Below are 19,513 nucleotides of genomic sequence, written 5' to 3' on the forward strand. Positions count from 1 at the left end.
TCTACTTTAAGTGAAATGAGTGATTTTTAAATAAAACCTTTGAGATAATGAAAGCGTAATCAGTAAAACCGATTCAAGATTAAGTACTTATGCCTATGTCATTTTGTTTTTCGGGTTTGCATTTGCATCAGTGTTTGGCTAAACTGAAGATATCACTCGATAGTTTAAGACATAAAGATATTGAATTGTCAGAGTATTTATGTTACTGCTTGTGGCTTTTTTTGTTGAAGTTTTCTCTGTCTGGTACCCGATGAAGCAAAATCATCCTACCATGTCGAGGGCACTGGATATGACACCTACCTCCGAGATGCTCATAGGCAGGTAAGTGAGGTAGTTATTTTTGGACATGAAATCTAGTAAGAGTGTATATACACACCTTGTCCTGTTACCCACGGTCATTTCTCCAGAGGTTTCCCTTTCTCTGCAAGACCTGAACTCCCTCTGCGACATTACTTCCGGCAGGTGACCTTACTATGCCTTTTACTCACTGTGTCTCTGTCCCAAGATTTCTTTCTTTCTTTTTTTTTTTTTTTCCCAACGTTTTATTTTACTTTTGGGACAGAGAGAGACAGAGCATGAACGGGGGAGGGGCAGAGAGAGAGGGAGACACAGAATCGGAAACAGGCTCCAGGCTCTGAGCCATCAGCCCAGAGCCCGACGCGGGGCTCGAACTCACGGACCGCGAGATCGTGACCTGGCTGAAGTCGGACGCTTAACCGACTGCGCCACCCAGGCGCCCCCAAGATTTCTTTCTTTATGTTTGCTTCCCTCCCCCCATCCCTCTGCCTTTCCCCCTTTCTCCCTTTCCTGTGTCTCCCTACCCCTCTGTCCCCACCCTTCTCTTTCTCTCCCCCCCCCCGTTCCCACCCTTCTCTTCCCCCCTTTCCCCTTCCCCTATGTCTTCCTCCCCCCACTTTCCCCTTCTCCTGTGTCTTTCTCTCCCCCCCCACTTTCCCCTTCCCCTCTATCTCTCACCCCTCCTTCCTTTTCTTTCTTTCTATACTTCAAATTGTATCTCCCCCCAATCCTCTTCCCTGCTGATCCAAAACATAACTTTTAAACATTTCTATCTACCACCCACCCTTGCTCTCAATCCACAGGCACTGCCCTGACCCCCTCTCCACCTCTGTTCTCACCCACACCGTTATTTATTTACAAGTGCCCGCCCCCTCATGCCCTGCCCCTGCGCAGGATTTCTCTGCCTGTCTGGAAGGACCCTCTCAGAGGTCATCTGTGAAGAAGTGAACTAAACAGCCTTCTGTCAGTCTTCTTCCCTCTCTAGCATTTCACAGAATTCCCGGTTTTGAGAAGTCTCAAGTCAGAACAATGCACATTTAATTTTCATTTAAATCCTTGAGATTGAAGTGTGCTGTTATGTACAATTAATTTGCATGCACCTATAGTTAATTCACAGTACTTTAAGCCTGAATGCAAGTCCACATTACTGCTTGAGTAACTAGAGTAATTCTGTAGCCAGTGATGTGGAGAACAAAGGCAAAAGAAATACAGAAAAAAAAGTAAACTCCCTTACTAGCCCATCGGCAGGTCCTTGAGACAGGCAGAGTGACCTTCCTCTAGGAACCCAGCTGCCTCGGTGTTGACCCTTTGCTAGGGGCAAAAGGCAGTCTCAGCTTAACCTCATCCCAACCTCCAGGATCCTGTAAGTCTTCTATAAAAATCCTTGTACAAATTTCCTTCATCTCTGCCCCCAAGAATATATGTTAGCAACCATCCTCCAAACATATGGCCCGCTAATATATATCTGAAGGGTCTCGTGACTAAACTTTTACTCTTAGACAGTAGTAAATGACCCTTTCCTGACAACAGCTAGCCCCCTCAAGGTCCTGGAAACCTTGCTTCCAAATTCCTTAGAGACTTAACGCTGTCCCTGACCCCCTCCCAACTTGAAAGTATAGAATCAGTCACTCCTCACAACCCCAGTGCAGCCTTTCTGCCCACAGGTCCTGTCCCCATGCGTTAATAAAACCACCTCTTTGTACCAAAGATGTCTCAAGAATTCTTCTTGACTGTTTGCTCCTGAACCCCGATATTTCACATCAAGCTAGCACTTTCATGAACGAGAAAGTGAAGACAATACAATAGTGGTCCCAATCTCAGTAGTATCCTCTGGAAGTTTAAACTGCTTTTATTCTTTCTGTGAAGTTTCATTTCCATTTTCTACAAATGTGCTTATTAGGATTATTTCAGAAGTGCTAGAAAACAGACAAGAGAGATAAACAATTTTTAAACTATTGCTGTCTAGGTCAGAATTTCAGATATGTTAATGGAAAAATGCTTAATTAAATGTTGGTGAGTGGTTAAGGATAGAAAATGGTCTGTTGAAAGCCAAATCAGTTAAAACTCACAATATACTGAAGAAGCTGGCTTTTTGGTGGTTTTAAATATGTTTTTCTTTTAAAAATCAAAGTTAGTGCTTCATGGTGAGGACATGTTTTGTTTCAAATTCAGGTAATTTCCAAACCAGAGAGGTCAAAGTAATGTCGCTTTATTGAATAAGGAGAATCTGAAAAGTGAAAGAATGGGGAAGAAAACTATGCTCTAAATGTCTTTTGTTCAAACTTAAGTTAATTGTATATTGGGGAAGACTTTTCAAATTTATTTTTATTATGTGAGATCTTATGCTTATGAAAATCCATGTTGTTTATCCCAGTGGTAAACTGAGGAGTGAAGGGCCAGTTCCTTATTATTTCCAGCCTATTTACCAACACTTTGGTAAAAAGGTGAAAAGAAAAAACATAAACTACCAGCCCTGATTATTTTATGTTCAACAGACATAACAGTTACTCAGTTAAATGCAATAAAGGTTTTTGTTTTTTTTTTTAATTTTTCTTAATGTTTATTTATTTTTGAGAGAGAGACAGACACAGAACGTGAGGGGGGGAGGGGCAGAGAGAGAGGGAGACACAGAATCAGAAGCAGGTTCCAGGCTCTGAGCTGTCCACCCGACGCCGGGCTCTAACCCACGAGCTGGGAGATAATGACCTTAGCTGAAGTCAGATGCATAACCGACTGAGCCACCCAGGCGCCCCCAATAAAGGTGTCTAAATGCTTACTCTGGGTTTTCAGCTCCTTTTCACTGTGAGGGTAGCAAACCATTTGCGGAGCACGCTCCACGCAGCACTGATGTGTCCTGTGACAGCGCGCCCCCTGTAGGTGCGCCATGGGAAAGCCAAGCCTGCCTTCTCCGATAACGTACATCTGTTCATCCGTTTGCATGCAACGTTTCCAGATCAATTTGAAAATGTGGCTAGGACTTACTTTGCTTTTTAAATATTCTCTAAATCTGTGATTAAAAATAAGTAAAGAGTTACGTTCCTCTAAAGGAAAACACATGCTATTTATTCATCAGCATATGTTGGTACAGGTGTTATAGTCTTACCTGTGCTTCTAGTGAGAGTGTTGTTACCCTCTCCCACGGGCGCCTCACAGGGAACGCTGGGCACGCAGGTGGATATTTACATGCCTCTATGAGGAAATACTTTCTGTTTAATCTCCATTTGTTTCGGTTTGTTCTTTAATGATGCAAATGCTTTTCCCTAGTTCCGGGACTACTGTGCTATCTGCTTAAGATGGGAGTGGCCTGGGTCTCCAAAAGCATTGGAAAAGTGCAATTTAGAAGCTACGTTCTTTGAAGGTCATTTTTTGAAAGTTTTATTTGACAGAATGGGAAGAATTCTCGATCAGGTAATAAGCTTTAAAATATTAATTGTCATATTGTTTTGTTACTATTCACCGTGGATTCATCTCTAGTCTTAGTTTAGATCTTTAATAAAGTAGTTCTGTTTTTGTGAAGCTCAGCTGGCAACAACCAGTGCGTTTCTGATGCATTTGTTATGTTCAAAGCCTTCATTTGGCCTGACGGCTGTTGTCAAATTCTATATTTCCCTTCTCATTATAGGCTGTTGTCTTAATATCCTTAACACATTTTGGAGGTGATTAGAGTGCTTTCCTTTTACGATGAACTTAGAAAGCCTTTTAGTATAGTTAGTACAGATACAGATTGAGTCAACCTTCAATTCAGAAGACCTTAAATGTCATTTCAAATTGAATCTCCAGCACTCTGGTCTCATTAAAATTACGGAACAATATTAGATGAATCCGCTTCTTCAGACAAAGGACTTAGGAATAAGACTCATTTTCAGAAGGGGGAGGTGAAATAAAAAGGGTAAATTTACTTATTCCAAGGTAGATAAAAAACTAGCATCCTCTGGTCTGTTGCTCTGTCTCGCTGACGGCCAGGAGAAATGAATTTGGGATTACGGAACCCCTCCCTCCCTCCCTCTATCCCTCCCTCCCTCCGTCCCTCCCTCCTTGAAAAATGAACAAAGTGAGGATGCAGCTTTGAAATGCCTTACACTCTGGGATGTTCGCTTGAAATAAAACCACCTGGCATGGTACTTGCCTTAACACAGAAATTGACTTCACCAATTTGGAACTAATTTAAAATTGTATATTAAAGTAGTTGTTCTTTTTCAGCATTTTAGTTAAATATTTATGTGAGTAGAGGGAGTTAATAAAAGAAATTTACTCCATAGGCAGGCTGTCCTCAATAACCAGAAAGCCAAATAAAGAAATTATAATTTAAGAAGTATTTCACTGGGTTCCACTTCAGACAGGACTGTTTCTGGTAGTAATCAGTAAAGAGATAGAGTAAGTCCTTTTTTCTTTTAACCTTTTAATAGCAAGTGCTGTATTTCTTGGGTTTGGTGGGTCGGTTGTTCAGTCCAGATCTGGTGGGTGTGCTGTTTGCATGATGGCTGCGTAAGCCTCCTGGTTTGCAAGCGGGGTTTATCGTTCGTTGTGGTGTTTGAGCTGGTTTGCTAGGCTTTCTCTGGATCTTGGATATTTTTCCCTTTAGTTTGCAGAGTGCCGATATAAAAGGGTATTCGGAGACAAAATATCCTGAAATGCTGCAGAGTTTTTCTTATTTCAGCGGGTCGCATGTCACGGTGCAGAACCGGTTCATCCACCCTGTCTCCACCATTCTTCCGGAACCCTGAATGATAGGCAGGACAGACTTCTGCTTGAATTTTGTCAGGGAGGAATCCCTAGTTTCAGTTCGTGTGACTTAAGCTCGTAAGCTGCGGGGCACAGCCTCAAGCCTTTTGTCTTTAAACGCGTGGTTTTTCCAAGCCTTTTTTGGTAAGAACCTGATGCAGTCAGATCTCAGAGATAATCATGAGCCCCGGCGTGCCAAGCGTGCTTGGTTTCGTTTCATTTTCTTTCTTTTTTGAATGTGTTTTCGCTGAGGGTGACGTTTGCTTGTAATTTTCTTAGTGTACATCTCTGCTAGGGCGGGGCTCACCAGTCTGGGATTAAACATTGACTGCAGCTAATTCGTAAAGTAGCTAGTTTCTGCATGTTCAATTACACTCAAGTATTGTTGGTACTGTTGTGTTGTCACAATGTTAATTTTTAAAAAGTACTCTGTAACACATTTAGTATCGTTTGTGATGATTTTATAAAGATAGCAAAATGCCGAGGTCCATGAGCGGAACGTAAAGAACACCCGAATGTAGGGAGGCTCAGCTTCTCTCTGCCCTGACAGGGAAGGGTTTCGTCTTGGGTAACTGAGCCACGTGTCACACTTCCTTCTTCAAAGGCGAAGCTGGTGTTATTTGCCATCACCTCCTACTTAGATTTGCTTATAAAAACTGAATGAAAAAAACAATTTAATACTTTAAAAAATACAAAGCCTTGTTAAATACACGAGTTTTTAGAAGTGTCAGAAGCTATTAAATTATTGAGATAGAGGCTGCCTGGGTGGCTCAGTCGGCTGAGTGTCCGACTCTTGATTTCAGCTCAGATCATGATCTCACGGTTCTAAAGATTGGACCCAAGCTCAGGCTCAGGGCAGAACCTGCTTGCAATTCTCTCTCCCTCTCTCTGTGCCACTGCCCCACTCATGCCCTCTCCTTCATGCTCGCTCTCTCAAAATAAATAAGTAAACTTTAAAAATAAAGAGAAGTAAAAATTTAAATAAGAAAACTTTAAACTTGACTAAACAGTATTGTTTTGGTTGTCGGTAAATTTAGCCTTTTATTTTTTTAATTTTATTTAATTTAAAATTATTTAATTTTAATTTTTAAAAGTTTATTTATTTATTTTGAAGGAGAGAGTGTGAGCAGAGGTGGGGCAGAGAGAGAGAGGGAGAGAGAGAATCCCAAGCAGACTCCACACTCCACGCAGAGCCCCACGTACGGCCCGACTTGGGGCTTGATCTCCCGACCTCAGCCAATATCAGGAATTGGATGCTTAACCGACTGACCCACCTAGGCGCCCCAGTTTATCCTTTTAGTAGAAGGGTTGAGACTCAGTTTGCTGGTAACTTCAGTATGCCGCCTTTCTTTCTTTTTTTCTTTTTTTGTCATCAGTATGCTTTTAAGTCCACAGTGTATTGTCCTAAAATTCCAGCTTTGTATGTAACGTGAGCGCAAAGATGCACCAAGCCCATTTGACCTGTCAGAAAAATCTGGCCAGCTTTCATTTCAGGTGAATGCTGTACAAAGTAGAAAAGAGGTCCAAAATAGGTATAAACACTTCTACTAACCCCAAAAAGGGATATTTGTATTAAAGAAAAAAGACCAACTTGTTTTAAAGTTATTACCATTGTGAAGTAGAGACCATTTCAGAGGTAAGTTTCTATGTAGCTGAGATTTGTTTTCATTTTCACGTTAAAATATAATCTCAGTCAGCCTTAAACGGCTTAAACAACGTAGGACATAGGTTCTTGTTCAAACAAAGCTAAAAACCAAAGTAACACCTTCTGAAGAAAATACAAAGTTTAAGTGGCAATTTCTATCCTTGCCGAAAGCCAAATTTTGACTTATTTATTTAAGCTCCTATAAATGGAAGAATTTGTGACCTAAAAACCTGAACTACCTGAAACAAGTCACATCCGAAACTGTACTTAAGTTGTATTTTAAAGGATTTTGTTCACATGCTTTACAAATGCATTCTTCTAAGGATTTGCAAAAATGTTTCCTTTGTGCCTCAAACACAATTTAATGGGAGTTCATTGTTCCTTATGAATTGAGTCCTGGAGGCTGTTCTGTTGCAGATATTATCAAGTCGGAGAATATGCTTTCCAAACTCCCCTTCCGTAGGAATTGTATCTCCCTTCATTTATCTTGCTTGAGGCCCAATTGTGAATAAGAGAGACTTAGGGATAGTTTTCTGCCTTTTCAGAAAATCCATGTTCGTGGATCTCGTGTTTAAAAACAAAAATGGTGCAGTTGGACTCACAACACAGGACTTGAGGTCTTTTTTCACGTGATGGCACCTTGCTGTCTTCTGGCACTATGCCCTCACACTTGTCCTCCGAATGCCAGACGTTCCCTTCTCAGTTGGTGTTCGTTGTGTCAGGCGCTTAGCGTCCGCTCAGTGAATGGGAGCGAAACAGGCAGAGTCCATGGTTAACATTCACTCGTCCTGAATCCCTTTTCCTTTCCCCGGGCTTGGCGTGTGTCCCTCGCTCGCCCCCAGCCCTCCCACGGAAGCCAGTTTTGTCTCAGCCACTCCGTTTCCTTTGGCTGCCTAGAAGGAAACTTTCTGTTGAAAGTTCTAGAGACGGTAACAGCAACCGTTTTGTACAGTGTGCCCTTTTCTTTGATTTTGATGCACTTTGTAAAGCACCTCCAAGCCATTTTCTATGAGGAGGAAACATTAAACATTTTAAAAAATCGAATTCAAGTAAAATTGTGATACTACATATAAAAATTGGATGAGGAACTGTACACAGATGTATAATTATTTGGGGAGAGTTAATGCTCTTGTGATAAAGGAGATGGTCCTTGTCTGTAATCACTGTTTTGAACCTTCTCATTCGCTGTGAGGCTTCTGGTGGTCATTTCTGTCCCCAAATACTTCCCTTCTGCCCAGAAGGTTCTGGGCTGGTGATGCATATGGCTTTATTTTTTTGTGTACAGGCTCTTGATCATGGGTGGTAGTTGAGTAATCTAAAAGATGAAGAGTATCGCTTCTAAAATGAGCCTACCGTATTTTAAAAGATCTTAATGACTGTTTTCATTGGAGGGAGGAATAAGATGGGATATTTTCCTTTCTTGAAAAGACCAATTGAAATGGTGAATGAAGTGCTCAGGTATATATACATGTATAAACAATGTCAAATGTCTTTGTTTTTTTTTTTTTTTTTACCTCTCCACAGCCATATGATGTAAATTTACAAGTCACTTCCGTGTTATCTAGACTTTCTCTCTTCCCTCATCCACACATACACGAGTACCTTTTGGATCCTTATGTAAACCTTGCTTCTGGCTGTAGATCCCTCTTCTCCGTAATCGTCAGGGTGAGTTCTTAGTTTTGTTATATTCTCTAGGATTGGCAACCCTGTCCACTTAACATGTGGATGATTAATAGACGTGGTCAACATGTCCATTAACATTACTTATCATTGTATGTCATTAGTGTCACGTGATGGAAAAGATTTTACATCTGCCGTCTAGAAATTGTTGTACGATGGTGTGTGGAGGAAAAAAGACAGTTTATTCTTTTCAATAATACATGTAACTTTTAAAAAATTTTTAATTAATTAATTAATTAATTTATTTTTATTTTTATTTTTTTCCAACGTTTTTATTTTTATTTTTGGGACAGAGAGAGACAGAGCATGAACGGGGGAGGGGCAGAGAGAGAGGGAGAGAGAGAGAGAGGGAGAGAATCGGAAACAGGCTCCAGGCTCTGAGCCATCAGCCCAGAGCCTGACGCGGGGCTCGAACTCCCGGACAGTGAGATCGTGACCTGGCTGAAGTCGGACGCTTAACCGACTGCGCCACCCAGGCGCCCCTGATTTTTTTTTTTTTAAAGTTTGTTTATTTTGAGAGAGCGAGAGAGAGCATGAGCCAGGGAGGGGCAGAGAGAGAGAGAATGGGAGAATCCCTAGCGGACTCTGTGCTCTCAGTGCAGAGCCCGACGACGTAGGGCTCAGTCTCACGAACTGAGAGATCATGACCTGAGCCAAAATCAAGAGTCGGATGCTCAACCGACTGAGCCACCCAGGGGCCCCATATGTAACTTTTATATTTTAGGGAACAGATAGGACTCCTTTGCCAAAGACGGTTATGTGAATAGTGAGAGGTGACGTTTTTTATTTAGTAATAGGAAATCGAGTAATAGGCAGTTTTTTAATCCTGAAAAACCCTAGGTAGTTGACCTCAAGAACCCAGTTCATTTTGTCTCTGATGCAGGTTGTTGGAGACCTCATGGTTAGAATCCAGCGTATTCAAGACTTTACTCCCAAGCTTCTGTTAGTCAGAAAGCGATTGCTTGGTTTGGAACCTGAAGGCCCTATGTAAGCCAGTGTTTTACATGTTTTTATCTAAAAATTTCACCAAAACTTCATCATCTGCCGATACGATTTGATTGCTTGCTTGCTTTCCTTTCCCCAGTATTGACCACATCACATTGCTGGAGGGTGTGATCGTGCTAGAGGAGTTCTGTAAGGAGCTGGCAGCCATCGCGTTTGTGAAATACCACGCTTCCTCCACCCCGTAAATAGCATCCTCCAAAGAACAGAGGGAGCAGAACTGCAGTACACGTTTCATCAAAAAAAGACTCAGCTGCACCCAGCCGAGAGGATAAAAAAGCCTTTTTAAATGAAGCACTGCTATAAGTTGGACAGAACCTTTAAGAACACATGGAGTGGACATTCTTAGTAAAATGTTGTATAATGTTGTTTTCATTGGCGTTACCGTGATGGTTCTCTATATAAGATGGCACATCCTTGAATCCAGGATACAATCAAAGGAACTTCAGGAAATAAGCATCTCTGATGCCTGTGTGAAAAGCTGCAAAATTTCTGATGTCACGACTTTGAAGATATTTCTGTTATTTTAATATCCTTTTAGGTAGCAAGGCATTTTGACTCTGGGACTCAAATGCTTCTGTTCTTTTGAATTAATAAGTAGCAACAAAACAAAACAAAACAAAACTGATTTTATAACTTTTTAAGGTCAGAATTCTTATCAAACAAAATATGAAAAATAAAAAAACTGTAGATGAGAAAAAATACAATTCAGGAACCATCGAGTGAGTTGAGTTAATATTAGGAGATAAAAATGTGTAGAGCACCATTAACTTTCCTCAGCTTTTCTAAGAATAACAATTTAATATGATGAAGAAATTCTTGATTAATATAATATATATATTTTTTAAAGAAACGTTCTTTTACTCTTTTGTGCACATAGCCATGTTAGCGATTGATTTTCACGTATGGGTCCCAGTGTGTTCAAACCGTGTCATTTTTGCAACAATGTCGAATTTGTGCTCACCATTGGTAATGTTTGCTAAAATAGTATTTTTTAGGCTAATTAACATACATGGGGTTGAGAACTTTTTTTTTTTCCTTCTATCTATCCCTCTCTGAAAGTTGCTTTATAAAATTGCTTTGTAATTTGATTTCTTATTGAACTACATAGGTGGGAACTGACTGATAACTCTTAGGCAGCAATCAAAATGCCAGTGGCCTCCTCAGTGTTTACATTTATTTTTTTCATTGTGTTCAGTCTTTCGCTTTCAATGATTCTACAGAGATTTCAAAAGAAAACCAGCGTGTCCTGTTTACATGTTAAAGAATTTGGGCAAATTGGGGATATATGAAGGACCAGTTCAGTAAGGCTGCGCTGTGCACAGCGTGCTTAAACTTGATGTACAAAATGGTGTTTGCTAATCCGCTTTCTGTGCTTTTAAGTGATGCTTATCACTCAAATACGGCTTTTAATTTCCTCTTCTTGCTCTCCTCCTCCTCTTCCTGAAACGTTAAGCAGCAGCACTTTGCTCTTTATCTTTCTGTTTACTGATACTTTGAGGGAGTGGACTGTCCGGCTTCCCAGCCTGGAAGGAGCCCTCGCTGCTCCTTGTAGCAAGCTGTTTTATGGAGCACGTTCGCATACACAACATCACGTGGCATGTGCATCCAAGCCTGTTTTACCCCTCCTGCTAATTTTGTTGTATTTGTGTTTCTGATTTATTTTCTAGTTAGTTTTGGCTATTTATTAAAGAGCAGAATATCAAAAGATTACGAATATTCTTGGCTCTAGAATGCTTACCCCTGTTAAACCGAGACGACGACATTTCTAATTTAATGCAGATCTTTGTTAGCTCAGGCTAAGCACATTTATTAAGCAAAACAAGGAAAAGCAAAAGTGGGAGATAGTCACTTTGTGCATGATTTTCTTCAAATGATTTTTTAATGATGGGAAAGCGTTGTTCAGTTCCCTGTGTTTATTGATCAGCCCCCGCGAAGGAACACTGCAGCATCTCTGTTTTTAGACATAGTTGTAGTCTACTTTGATGTAGGTGTATTGAAAATAAGGCATGAAGAGATACTAGATATTTCTTGATGTTTTCATAGTGTTCAGTGGATGTAATAGCGATGCTATTACCTCTAAAGCCAAATACTACTTTATTCTTGATTTCACAATGGGACCTTATAGCGAATATATGACACCAAGCTCAGAAAAGCTTTAACTCGTGTGTGTGTGTTGCTTCTTAAAACATAATTGTTTTCCTAAGTTATTGTAATGATTTTGATCTGTAGTCAGCTAAAGCTTAAGGTGTAAGTTGTCTCTCTCCTAAGTTTCTTTTCCTTCTTTCTTCTTGGTATTTAGTTCAGACAGACCTCGAGCCAGCCAGTTCTCCCAGGGAGCTGGATTTGTCAGTGAAACAATGTGCTACGTTCCTAGTCTTTTTCGTACTGTCTTGTGGAAGCCAAATATCTCTGTTACTCAGTGCTTGCAAACCAGTGACTCAAACACACTGTGCTGGGTGGAAAGTACCACCTTCACAGCCGATCGCCGTAGCAGGTTCCAAGCCGAACATTAGCCTTGCTTCATATCAATAGAAGTGGGTGTGCACGTTTTCTTTTAACCTTCTAACAGGAGAGTCTTTGATTTCATTTTTAGTAATGAGCCACGTTCTTTACTTGATAGAACTCAGATTTGTCCTTAGGCAGTTATCACGTAGTACTCCCATTATAACTCTGTAACGTTTTCATAATGTATCTGTCTGTGCAATATGGAAGCTATGAGAGGGTTCATAGCACTTTGGTTTAATTGTACATTATGTGTGTGTACATGTGTACATATATATATATGTGTGTGTGTATATATATATGTGTATATATATATATAAAAGGACCAAAATCCTTAGCTTGCTTACACTGTTGCTAGTGTAAAGATTGTTACACTTCATTTTACAGGGCACAAATTATGGAATTACTTTGTAATTCAGGGTGACATATTTTCATAAATTATTGCATTAATATATAACTACCATTTAATTATGAAGTTCACAGGCATTGACAAGTTGCAGTGAAGTGAAAAAACAAGTTATATGGTAGTTATATTTTGGGTTTTACAATTAAAATATGCATGTCATTGAGACACTCGATGTGTTAAAACATGATAATCATATTTCTGGGCCCTGTAAAAATAGTGTTACTGTAATGCTCTGTTTGGCCTCCTGCCTTGTTTACATTAAACAAAGGATATTTGGTAAATTTTTCTATCAAACATTGTGTAGGTTACTGACAGTGTTACCATGGCCTGGAATTCTTGGGCCACCTATGAAGAAAAAGTCTTCAGATGGTGATCGTGTACCTACTATCTCTTCAAAAGGAAGTTGTGATCAAGTTCAACTTTTTGTGCTGATGATGCATGCAGGACTAAGAGGGATAATCTAAAAATAAATAATGTAATTTAAGCAAAGTGTCTTATATTTTTATAGAATTCTAATTGAAAACATTTTATTCACTGATAAGTCTGAAACAATCGCTCGTAACACACAAAAGGATATGACACATCTTGGGGCGCCTGGCTGGCTAAATCAGTGGAGGATGTGACTCTCGATCTCAAGGTGATGAGTTCAAGCCCCACACTGGGCGTAGAGCTCTCTTGCGCACGCGCGTGCGCGCACACACACACACCAGTTAATGGGTCACTATAGCATTGATTCCTAGGAGAGAACAAGAAGGGATAGAATCAGAATGTTTGAGGAGGGGGAATGTATAGCTTGAAAAATCCCCCCCCCCAAGTGTATATCCTCCACCCATCTCCTTGATAATAACGTCTGCAAAGGAAGGGATGTTTATACAAGTCTTAGAGAAACAATTCATTATAAGTAATCTTTCTTAATATATTTGTACCACATATAAAAACTTTTTCCCTGACATCTGAGACCATTAGACTCTAGGCTTCTTCCATCCGTTTGAATTTTTGCCAAATTGCTGTAGTTGGAAACTGAAAGAAACGTACTACACGGCACAGCCAGCGAGAGAAAAAGGGGATTATTAATCCCACCTACCCAGGATTCTTTGTAGCCAATGTTACTGAAAACAGTTTTAGAAGGACACAGAGAGGATAGCAGGTTGAGAGGATGTAGTGAGGTAAGTTTAGGCATTGAAGACTTGAAACTACCCTCCTTGCTTTGAGCTGCTTTAAAGGAAAACTGCATTGGAGGAATGCACAATCCAATCCCTAGACCAAAAACCTGGTTCAGACTGCCATTCATTAGGAAATTTGCAGTGTTTCATCTGGAAAACTAATCTCAAGGGACTTTAAAGAATTCATGTAAAATTGTTTAAGTTGAAATTTTATAGGAGTGACTCAAACTCTTTATCAGGAAAAAAATGAGCAGGTAGAAGCAGCCAATGCGTGAAAGTTTGATGCCGAAGGAGCCATGGATGGAAGAAATGGAAGAACTTGTAGTTGCGGGGACGTTGTTTCTCATGGCCCTCGCTCTTAGGAAGCTGGCTTTTGATTTTACTTGATCTATACCCCACTATCCATATCAGGGACACTCACCTAAGTCTGTTTTACCTACACTTCTCGTACGGTTTGACTGTTGTGTGCGCTGGAGGTTTTTTATAACAGCATTTCTAAACAGGTATCAGAAATGTGATGTCATCAAGACCAAAACGATAATTTGGTTTATTCGGCACATATTTGTTGAGAGCGTGTCATGAGCCAGGTTGTAAGGTGCCAGGAAAACAAGAAGAAGCAATTTCTGCCCTTAGGAAGTCACAGTCACAGACGAGGGCTCGTTGTGCTTCAACAAATAAATTCCAACACACATGGGTGAAGGTCGTCAGAGAAATAGTACCCAACTCTTGTGAGAGCACGGGGAGAAGGATGTAGTGTTAACTCTTGAACAACACCAGAGTGTTAGGGATGCTGATCTCCACCACCACCCCCGCCCCCACCCAACACACAAAGTCAAAACTTTGTATATGTTTGACTCCCCCCCAAAACTTAACTACTAATAGCCTACTGTTGACTGGAAGGCCTTACCAATAACGAAAATTGTCAATAACACGTATTTTGTATGTTATGTGTGTGATATACTGTATTGTCACAATAAAGTAGGCTAGAGAAAAGAAAATTACTGAGAAAATCATAAAGAAGAGAGAGTATGTTTTCAGTGCTGCACTATATAAAAAAAAAAAAAAAAACCCGCATGTAAGTGAACGTTGTGCTGTTCAAGCCTGTGTTGTTCAAGGGTCCACTGTAGTGTTGCAGATCATCTAAAGGGAAAATCTAAAACTCAAGTCTTGACCGAATTATATTCTTACTTGGACCTAGAGATGTGCTGGATATTCTGAGAACTCATGACCATAAAGTCAAGTCAGCAAGAAATGAAACATGGGTCGGTTTCCTGTGATGTTTACCGCCATTGTTTCGCCTTACCTTTCTTATTTTGAGATTGGTATACAGCACCAGCCCACACAATTGTGCTTTCGGGCCCATAATTTCTCAGGTGATGACCAGTAATAAACTGTTCTGATTTAAATGATCTCTTTCCAGAACTATTCTAGACGGAGAAGGCAAAAAGTCCATTGAAATATTAAAACCAAAAGATTTAAGTAGGCTTAAAAAAATGACCCAAACATGAGGCGTAAGATTTGGTTGAGTAAAAAAACCACACTCTTCTCCTTGCTTGAACACACTGCTCCCTTGATCCCCATTCTTTACTGGGCACAAGGTGGCTACATATCCCATTGAGAAGCAGTTGGGGTTGATGGGCACAGGAGAGGTGAATTCAGAAGCCACATGCTGGATATGTGTGAAGAGACAGAATGTGTAAACCCTCACTGGTTCCCAGTTCAATACTCCCTTCCAATCCTGACATTCAAGCCTGAGGTCAGGCTGCAAGGCAGGACAACCTAGGGGTCGTGCCTGCCAGGGAGCAACATGAAGAGCCCTGACCTGTTGCCGTTCCCATCTCAGTCTTCATGAGGTAGCCTGATCTCCCAAGGGTGAATCTGAGGAATTGAAGGAAATACAGCATGCTTCATAGTTTTATAGTATGATCTTATTCTTCACTCTAGCTAGACTAGTCAGTGTATCAAGGAACCCACAGAAATTCTCTTTTAAAAAAGGTGGGGGAGGGGCCATTAGGTAATAATTCTCTTGACTCTTGATGACTAACAAGATCCTGACATGAAAGTAGGACCCAGGGGGACTGCCAGAAACTCAAGCACCACCATGGGGTACTTTGCTCTCAGTTGAGGAGATGAAGGCAAGGAAAGAAGGAAGACATCCTTGGACATCTGTAGCTGTTAGTTTCATCACGGTACCCATGTTGTTAGGTGCGTTCATTCGCATGGCAGGGTGGTCATTCCATTAATTCTTAAGAAAAGGTTTAATTCCAATAAGGTGCCAAAGCCTTCAGGGATACCATTTAGGTTAGAGGATCCAAACAAGGCAAGAACACATTCTGGGTCTAGCAGACCACTGTTTCTCGAAACACATTTTTAAGGTTGAGAACTCTAACCTGAATTGCAAGATGGAAGAGTTTTAGATGTAGTTCAGAAAAAAAGCAAGTGACACGCCCAGCCTGTGAGACTAGGAAAGACAAAGCAAAGGCATTTCCAAGTCTGTGACTGCCTTAGGCCTGTAATTTATGAGTAAGGAATCATAAAATCAATTTCACTGTAATGCAGACAGATGAGATGGCATACAAATTCACTACGGTCTGGATGAAGTTGTATTTCAAAGCCCTGAAGATGAGATTCATTTATGTAATAACACGAGAAATGTATTTCTCATGCCCCTCACAAATGGAATAGCATGTTGGGTTTTAATTGATTAGACTTCCCCAGAGAACCATGTACTGAAGATTTCTAGAGGGAAACAAATTAGCCATTCCTTAAACATTATTCTTCCGTGTTTAAAATATGCTTTCCTTCTTAAATCTCTTTTTCCTGTTCCTCCTATCAACAAGGTAGCAAGTCACAGAGCATTTTATGGCTCTGAAATCTTTGTTGCCTGCTTCAATTATTTGAGTGCCCTACAATCTTTATTTCCGTTCTGTTTTAGAAACTATTAGACAATAGATCATCTTTTATTTCAGTTGAATCGGTAGTGGGCTCCAACAGAAATGGCAGTTGAGGAGAGACCATCTACTTTTAGGATATAAATATTAACCCAATAGTCCAGGTACCTTTGGGCTCCTTGACAACAAAGAGCTTCCATTTTATAAAGACTTGCATTTTCCCTAAAATGATCCAATGTGGTGCAGCTCTAAGTATATCTTTCCCTGAGAATACTGTTCACAAAAGCACATGACTCATTGGAACTTGGGTTCAAAACCACATCCTAAAAATAATAAGAGCTGTAAATGCAAATGTGCATAGGAATTTCGGGATATTCTTCTTGGGAATTTGACATTGAAATAAAAATAATTTTGCAGTTCTTAATGGCTGGAGTCTTTTCATGCATAGCGTATAACATAATTGATATTCATTGAGTTGAGTATTTCAAAGAAAAAGCTGATATATATCTTGCCAAGTAGTGTTGCTCATTTATTATCATTTTTTATTTCAATAGAAAGAAAAAGATGAGGGAAATGTAATTAATTTGACACAGATAATTCTGGGCTGAGCATTTCACTATCAACACCATTTTGAGGCCATTCTTTGTCCTCATACAGTGTGCCACTGCTATGCTTTCTGATATAAGAACATTGTATTTTGGTCTTTCTTCCAGTGAACTATGTGATCACGCATTCGGTTAAAGCCATTACCTCCTTAGAACAGAGATCCTCACTATTCGCCTTTTTTTGGTTAAGAAAGATGTTGGACAGCTGTAAATGCTGACTTTTTCTACCGGTTTCCAGATTATATTTGGAAAGACCTTCCAAGTTTCTCAGATTCTGTACTATATTTTTATCTGCAAACGCTTCAGAAATCCCCACATCACCATGGAAGCTGATCCCTGCCTGTTACCATGATTAAAAAAGAAGAAAGTATTTCACAGGCATTACTCATATTCATCAGGCCACGGACAGCAAGAACTACTCCACTTACACAAACACAGAGCTCTGCCCTCCTGACTTTCCCAAACGATCCTGCTTCGAGTGGAAAAAACTTTCTAGCTAGACACAGAAAACATTCATCGAGTACTATGTTCATAAATGTTGAGGTCTGAGGTCCAAAATGGATTGTTTGTCCCAGGATTACAGTAACACCATCCGTGAAACTCAACCGGTGTTTACTAAAATCCTGTCTGGCTACGGCAAGAGGGGGGAATTTCAAGAAAGCACCTCTCTTTGAGAGGATTGCTTTTTAAAGTAGAGGGGATAAGGCAACTTCTGTGCAGGTTATCGAGCCATCGCCCCCCAGTTCCAAATCGACTCTTCTAAATTCTGTTTTATGATGCTGGGCTAGGATCCATCAAGCCAGATTTCTCCTTTACTAGCTGGCTTTCTACTCGGTTTCGTTGCTAGGAGTTTCTATAGTGAGAAGGGGACACAGGAGGAGGGGAGGAGGAATTTCTTTGAGTTGGCTTGCTGCTTTTCACCTGTCTCCTCAGCACTAGGTTTGGAGCAGCTGGTCTCAGCCTCTGTATTCTTTTTTATTTTTTTAAGTTAAAAAAATTTTTTTTTAATATTTATTTTTGACAGAGAGACAGACAGAGCATGAATGAGGGAGGGGCAGAGAGGGAGGGAGACACAGAATCCGAAGCAGGCTCCAGGCTCCGAGCTGTCAGCACAGATCCCAGTGTGGGGCTTGAACTCACAGACTGAGAGATCATGACCTGAGCCGAAGTCAGATGCTCAACCGACTAAGCTACCCAGGCGCCCCTTTTTTAAGTTTTTTAAAGTGTATTTATTTATTTTGAGAGAGAGCATGCACAAGCAGGGAAGAGGCAGAGAGAAGAAGAGACAGAATCCCAAGCAGGCTCTGTGTCATCAACTCAGAGCCCAATGTGGGACTCGAACCCATGAACTGTGAGATCAAGACCTGAGCTGAGATCAAGAGTCAGACGCTTAACCGGTTGTGCCACCCAGGCACCCCCCAGGCGCCCCCAAGCCTGTGTAGTCCTTAAGCGCTCCCAGAGGCAGCATGGCAACCCTCTGGTGAGGGGCCTGGGCCCCAGCTTGCCAGAGCTTCCTTCACACTTTCAGATCTGTAACCCCTGATTCTTCCTTTTGCTATCTCAGCCCCGGGTTCCTGCTTCGTGGGTTAGTATTTCTGGGTGAACTCAGTAAATGACCCTGGGCCTGGGTGGCTCAGTCTGTTAAGCATCTGAATTCAGCCTCAGGTCATGATCTCACGGTTTGTGAGTTCCAACCCTGTGTAGGGCTCTGTGCTGAGAGCTCAGAGCCTGGAGCCCGCTTCAGATTCTGTGTCTCCCTCTCTCTCTGCCCCTTCCCCCTCTCACACTCTATCTCTGTCTCTGTCTCTCTCTCAAAAAATAAACATTAGAGAAAATAAATAAATAAATTCCCTCTGATGAAATGCCTATGACATAGTTTCTATTTTCCTGACAGGACCCATCTCAGTGGAAGCTTCTTCCATTATTAACCCCAGCCTAGGGAGGATAGTCTCCACAGAACTTTCAAGGATCCCTCATTAATATCTTTCTTAATCCTTTGGTGAGGACATTGTGACCTGGACCCTATCAGGAGATATGGTTGGGTATTCATGCCCCACATAAATCCACATTCGTATCTCCCTACATCTTTGTAGTCGTTCTCTTCATTACACCAGGAAACTATGGCATCTCAACTCATTGGCTGTAGGCCACTCATGAGTATATATTTCATTGAATCAACCAAGAAAACCCCCAGGGCCACTTCCAACCAGGTGAACTAACACATTAAATCCAAATTCAGATAAGTATATCCAAGTCCGTACATTTGGTCTGATTGAATGTTCTATTTTATCTTCGTTGGACTCCCAGTAAAGTTCCCAGTAAAGTTACACCCCACCTCATCCCATACTGTCCTCTTTGGAAGCAAGTCACTATGCAGAGCCCATACTTTTCTTTTTTAAAGTAAATTCTACCCCCCAGTGTAGGGCTCAAACTCATGACCCCGAGATCAAGAGTGCTGTGTTCCACTGATTGAGCCAGCCAGGTACCCCTAGAGCCCATACTTAAGAACTAGGGAGTTATACTCTATCTTCTTGAGGCTGGAGAGGCTGTTATAAATGATTTGGAATTCTTCCCTAAGGAAAATTTGTATCCCCATC

General features: G+C 40.9%; 1 protein-coding gene across 1 annotated transcript in view; it reads left to right on the forward strand.

Moving 5' to 3' along the window:
- FHIP2A (FHF complex subunit HOOK interacting protein 2A) overlaps positions 1-12,746 on the forward strand; it is a 38,321-nt gene extending 25,575 nt beyond the window's left edge. The window contains exons 13-17 of the mRNA XM_043597645.1: positions 231-321; positions 3,562-3,705; positions 8,189-8,329; positions 9,228-9,331; positions 9,429-12,746. Coding sequence (XP_043453580.1) covers positions 231-321; positions 3,562-3,705; positions 8,189-8,329; positions 9,228-9,331; positions 9,429-9,534 — 586 coding nt within the window. The 3' untranslated portion in view covers positions 9,535-12,746. The remainder of the gene's footprint in view (positions 1-230; positions 322-3,561; positions 3,706-8,188; positions 8,330-9,227; positions 9,332-9,428) is intronic.
- Positions 12,747-19,513: the final 6,767 nt, after the last annotated feature.

This window comes from Prionailurus bengalensis, chromosome D2 (assembly GCF_016509475.1).
Source record: "Prionailurus bengalensis isolate Pbe53 chromosome D2, Fcat_Pben_1.1_paternal_pri, whole genome shotgun sequence".
Classification (NCBI taxonomy): Eukaryota; Metazoa; Chordata; class Mammalia; order Carnivora; family Felidae; genus Prionailurus; species Prionailurus bengalensis.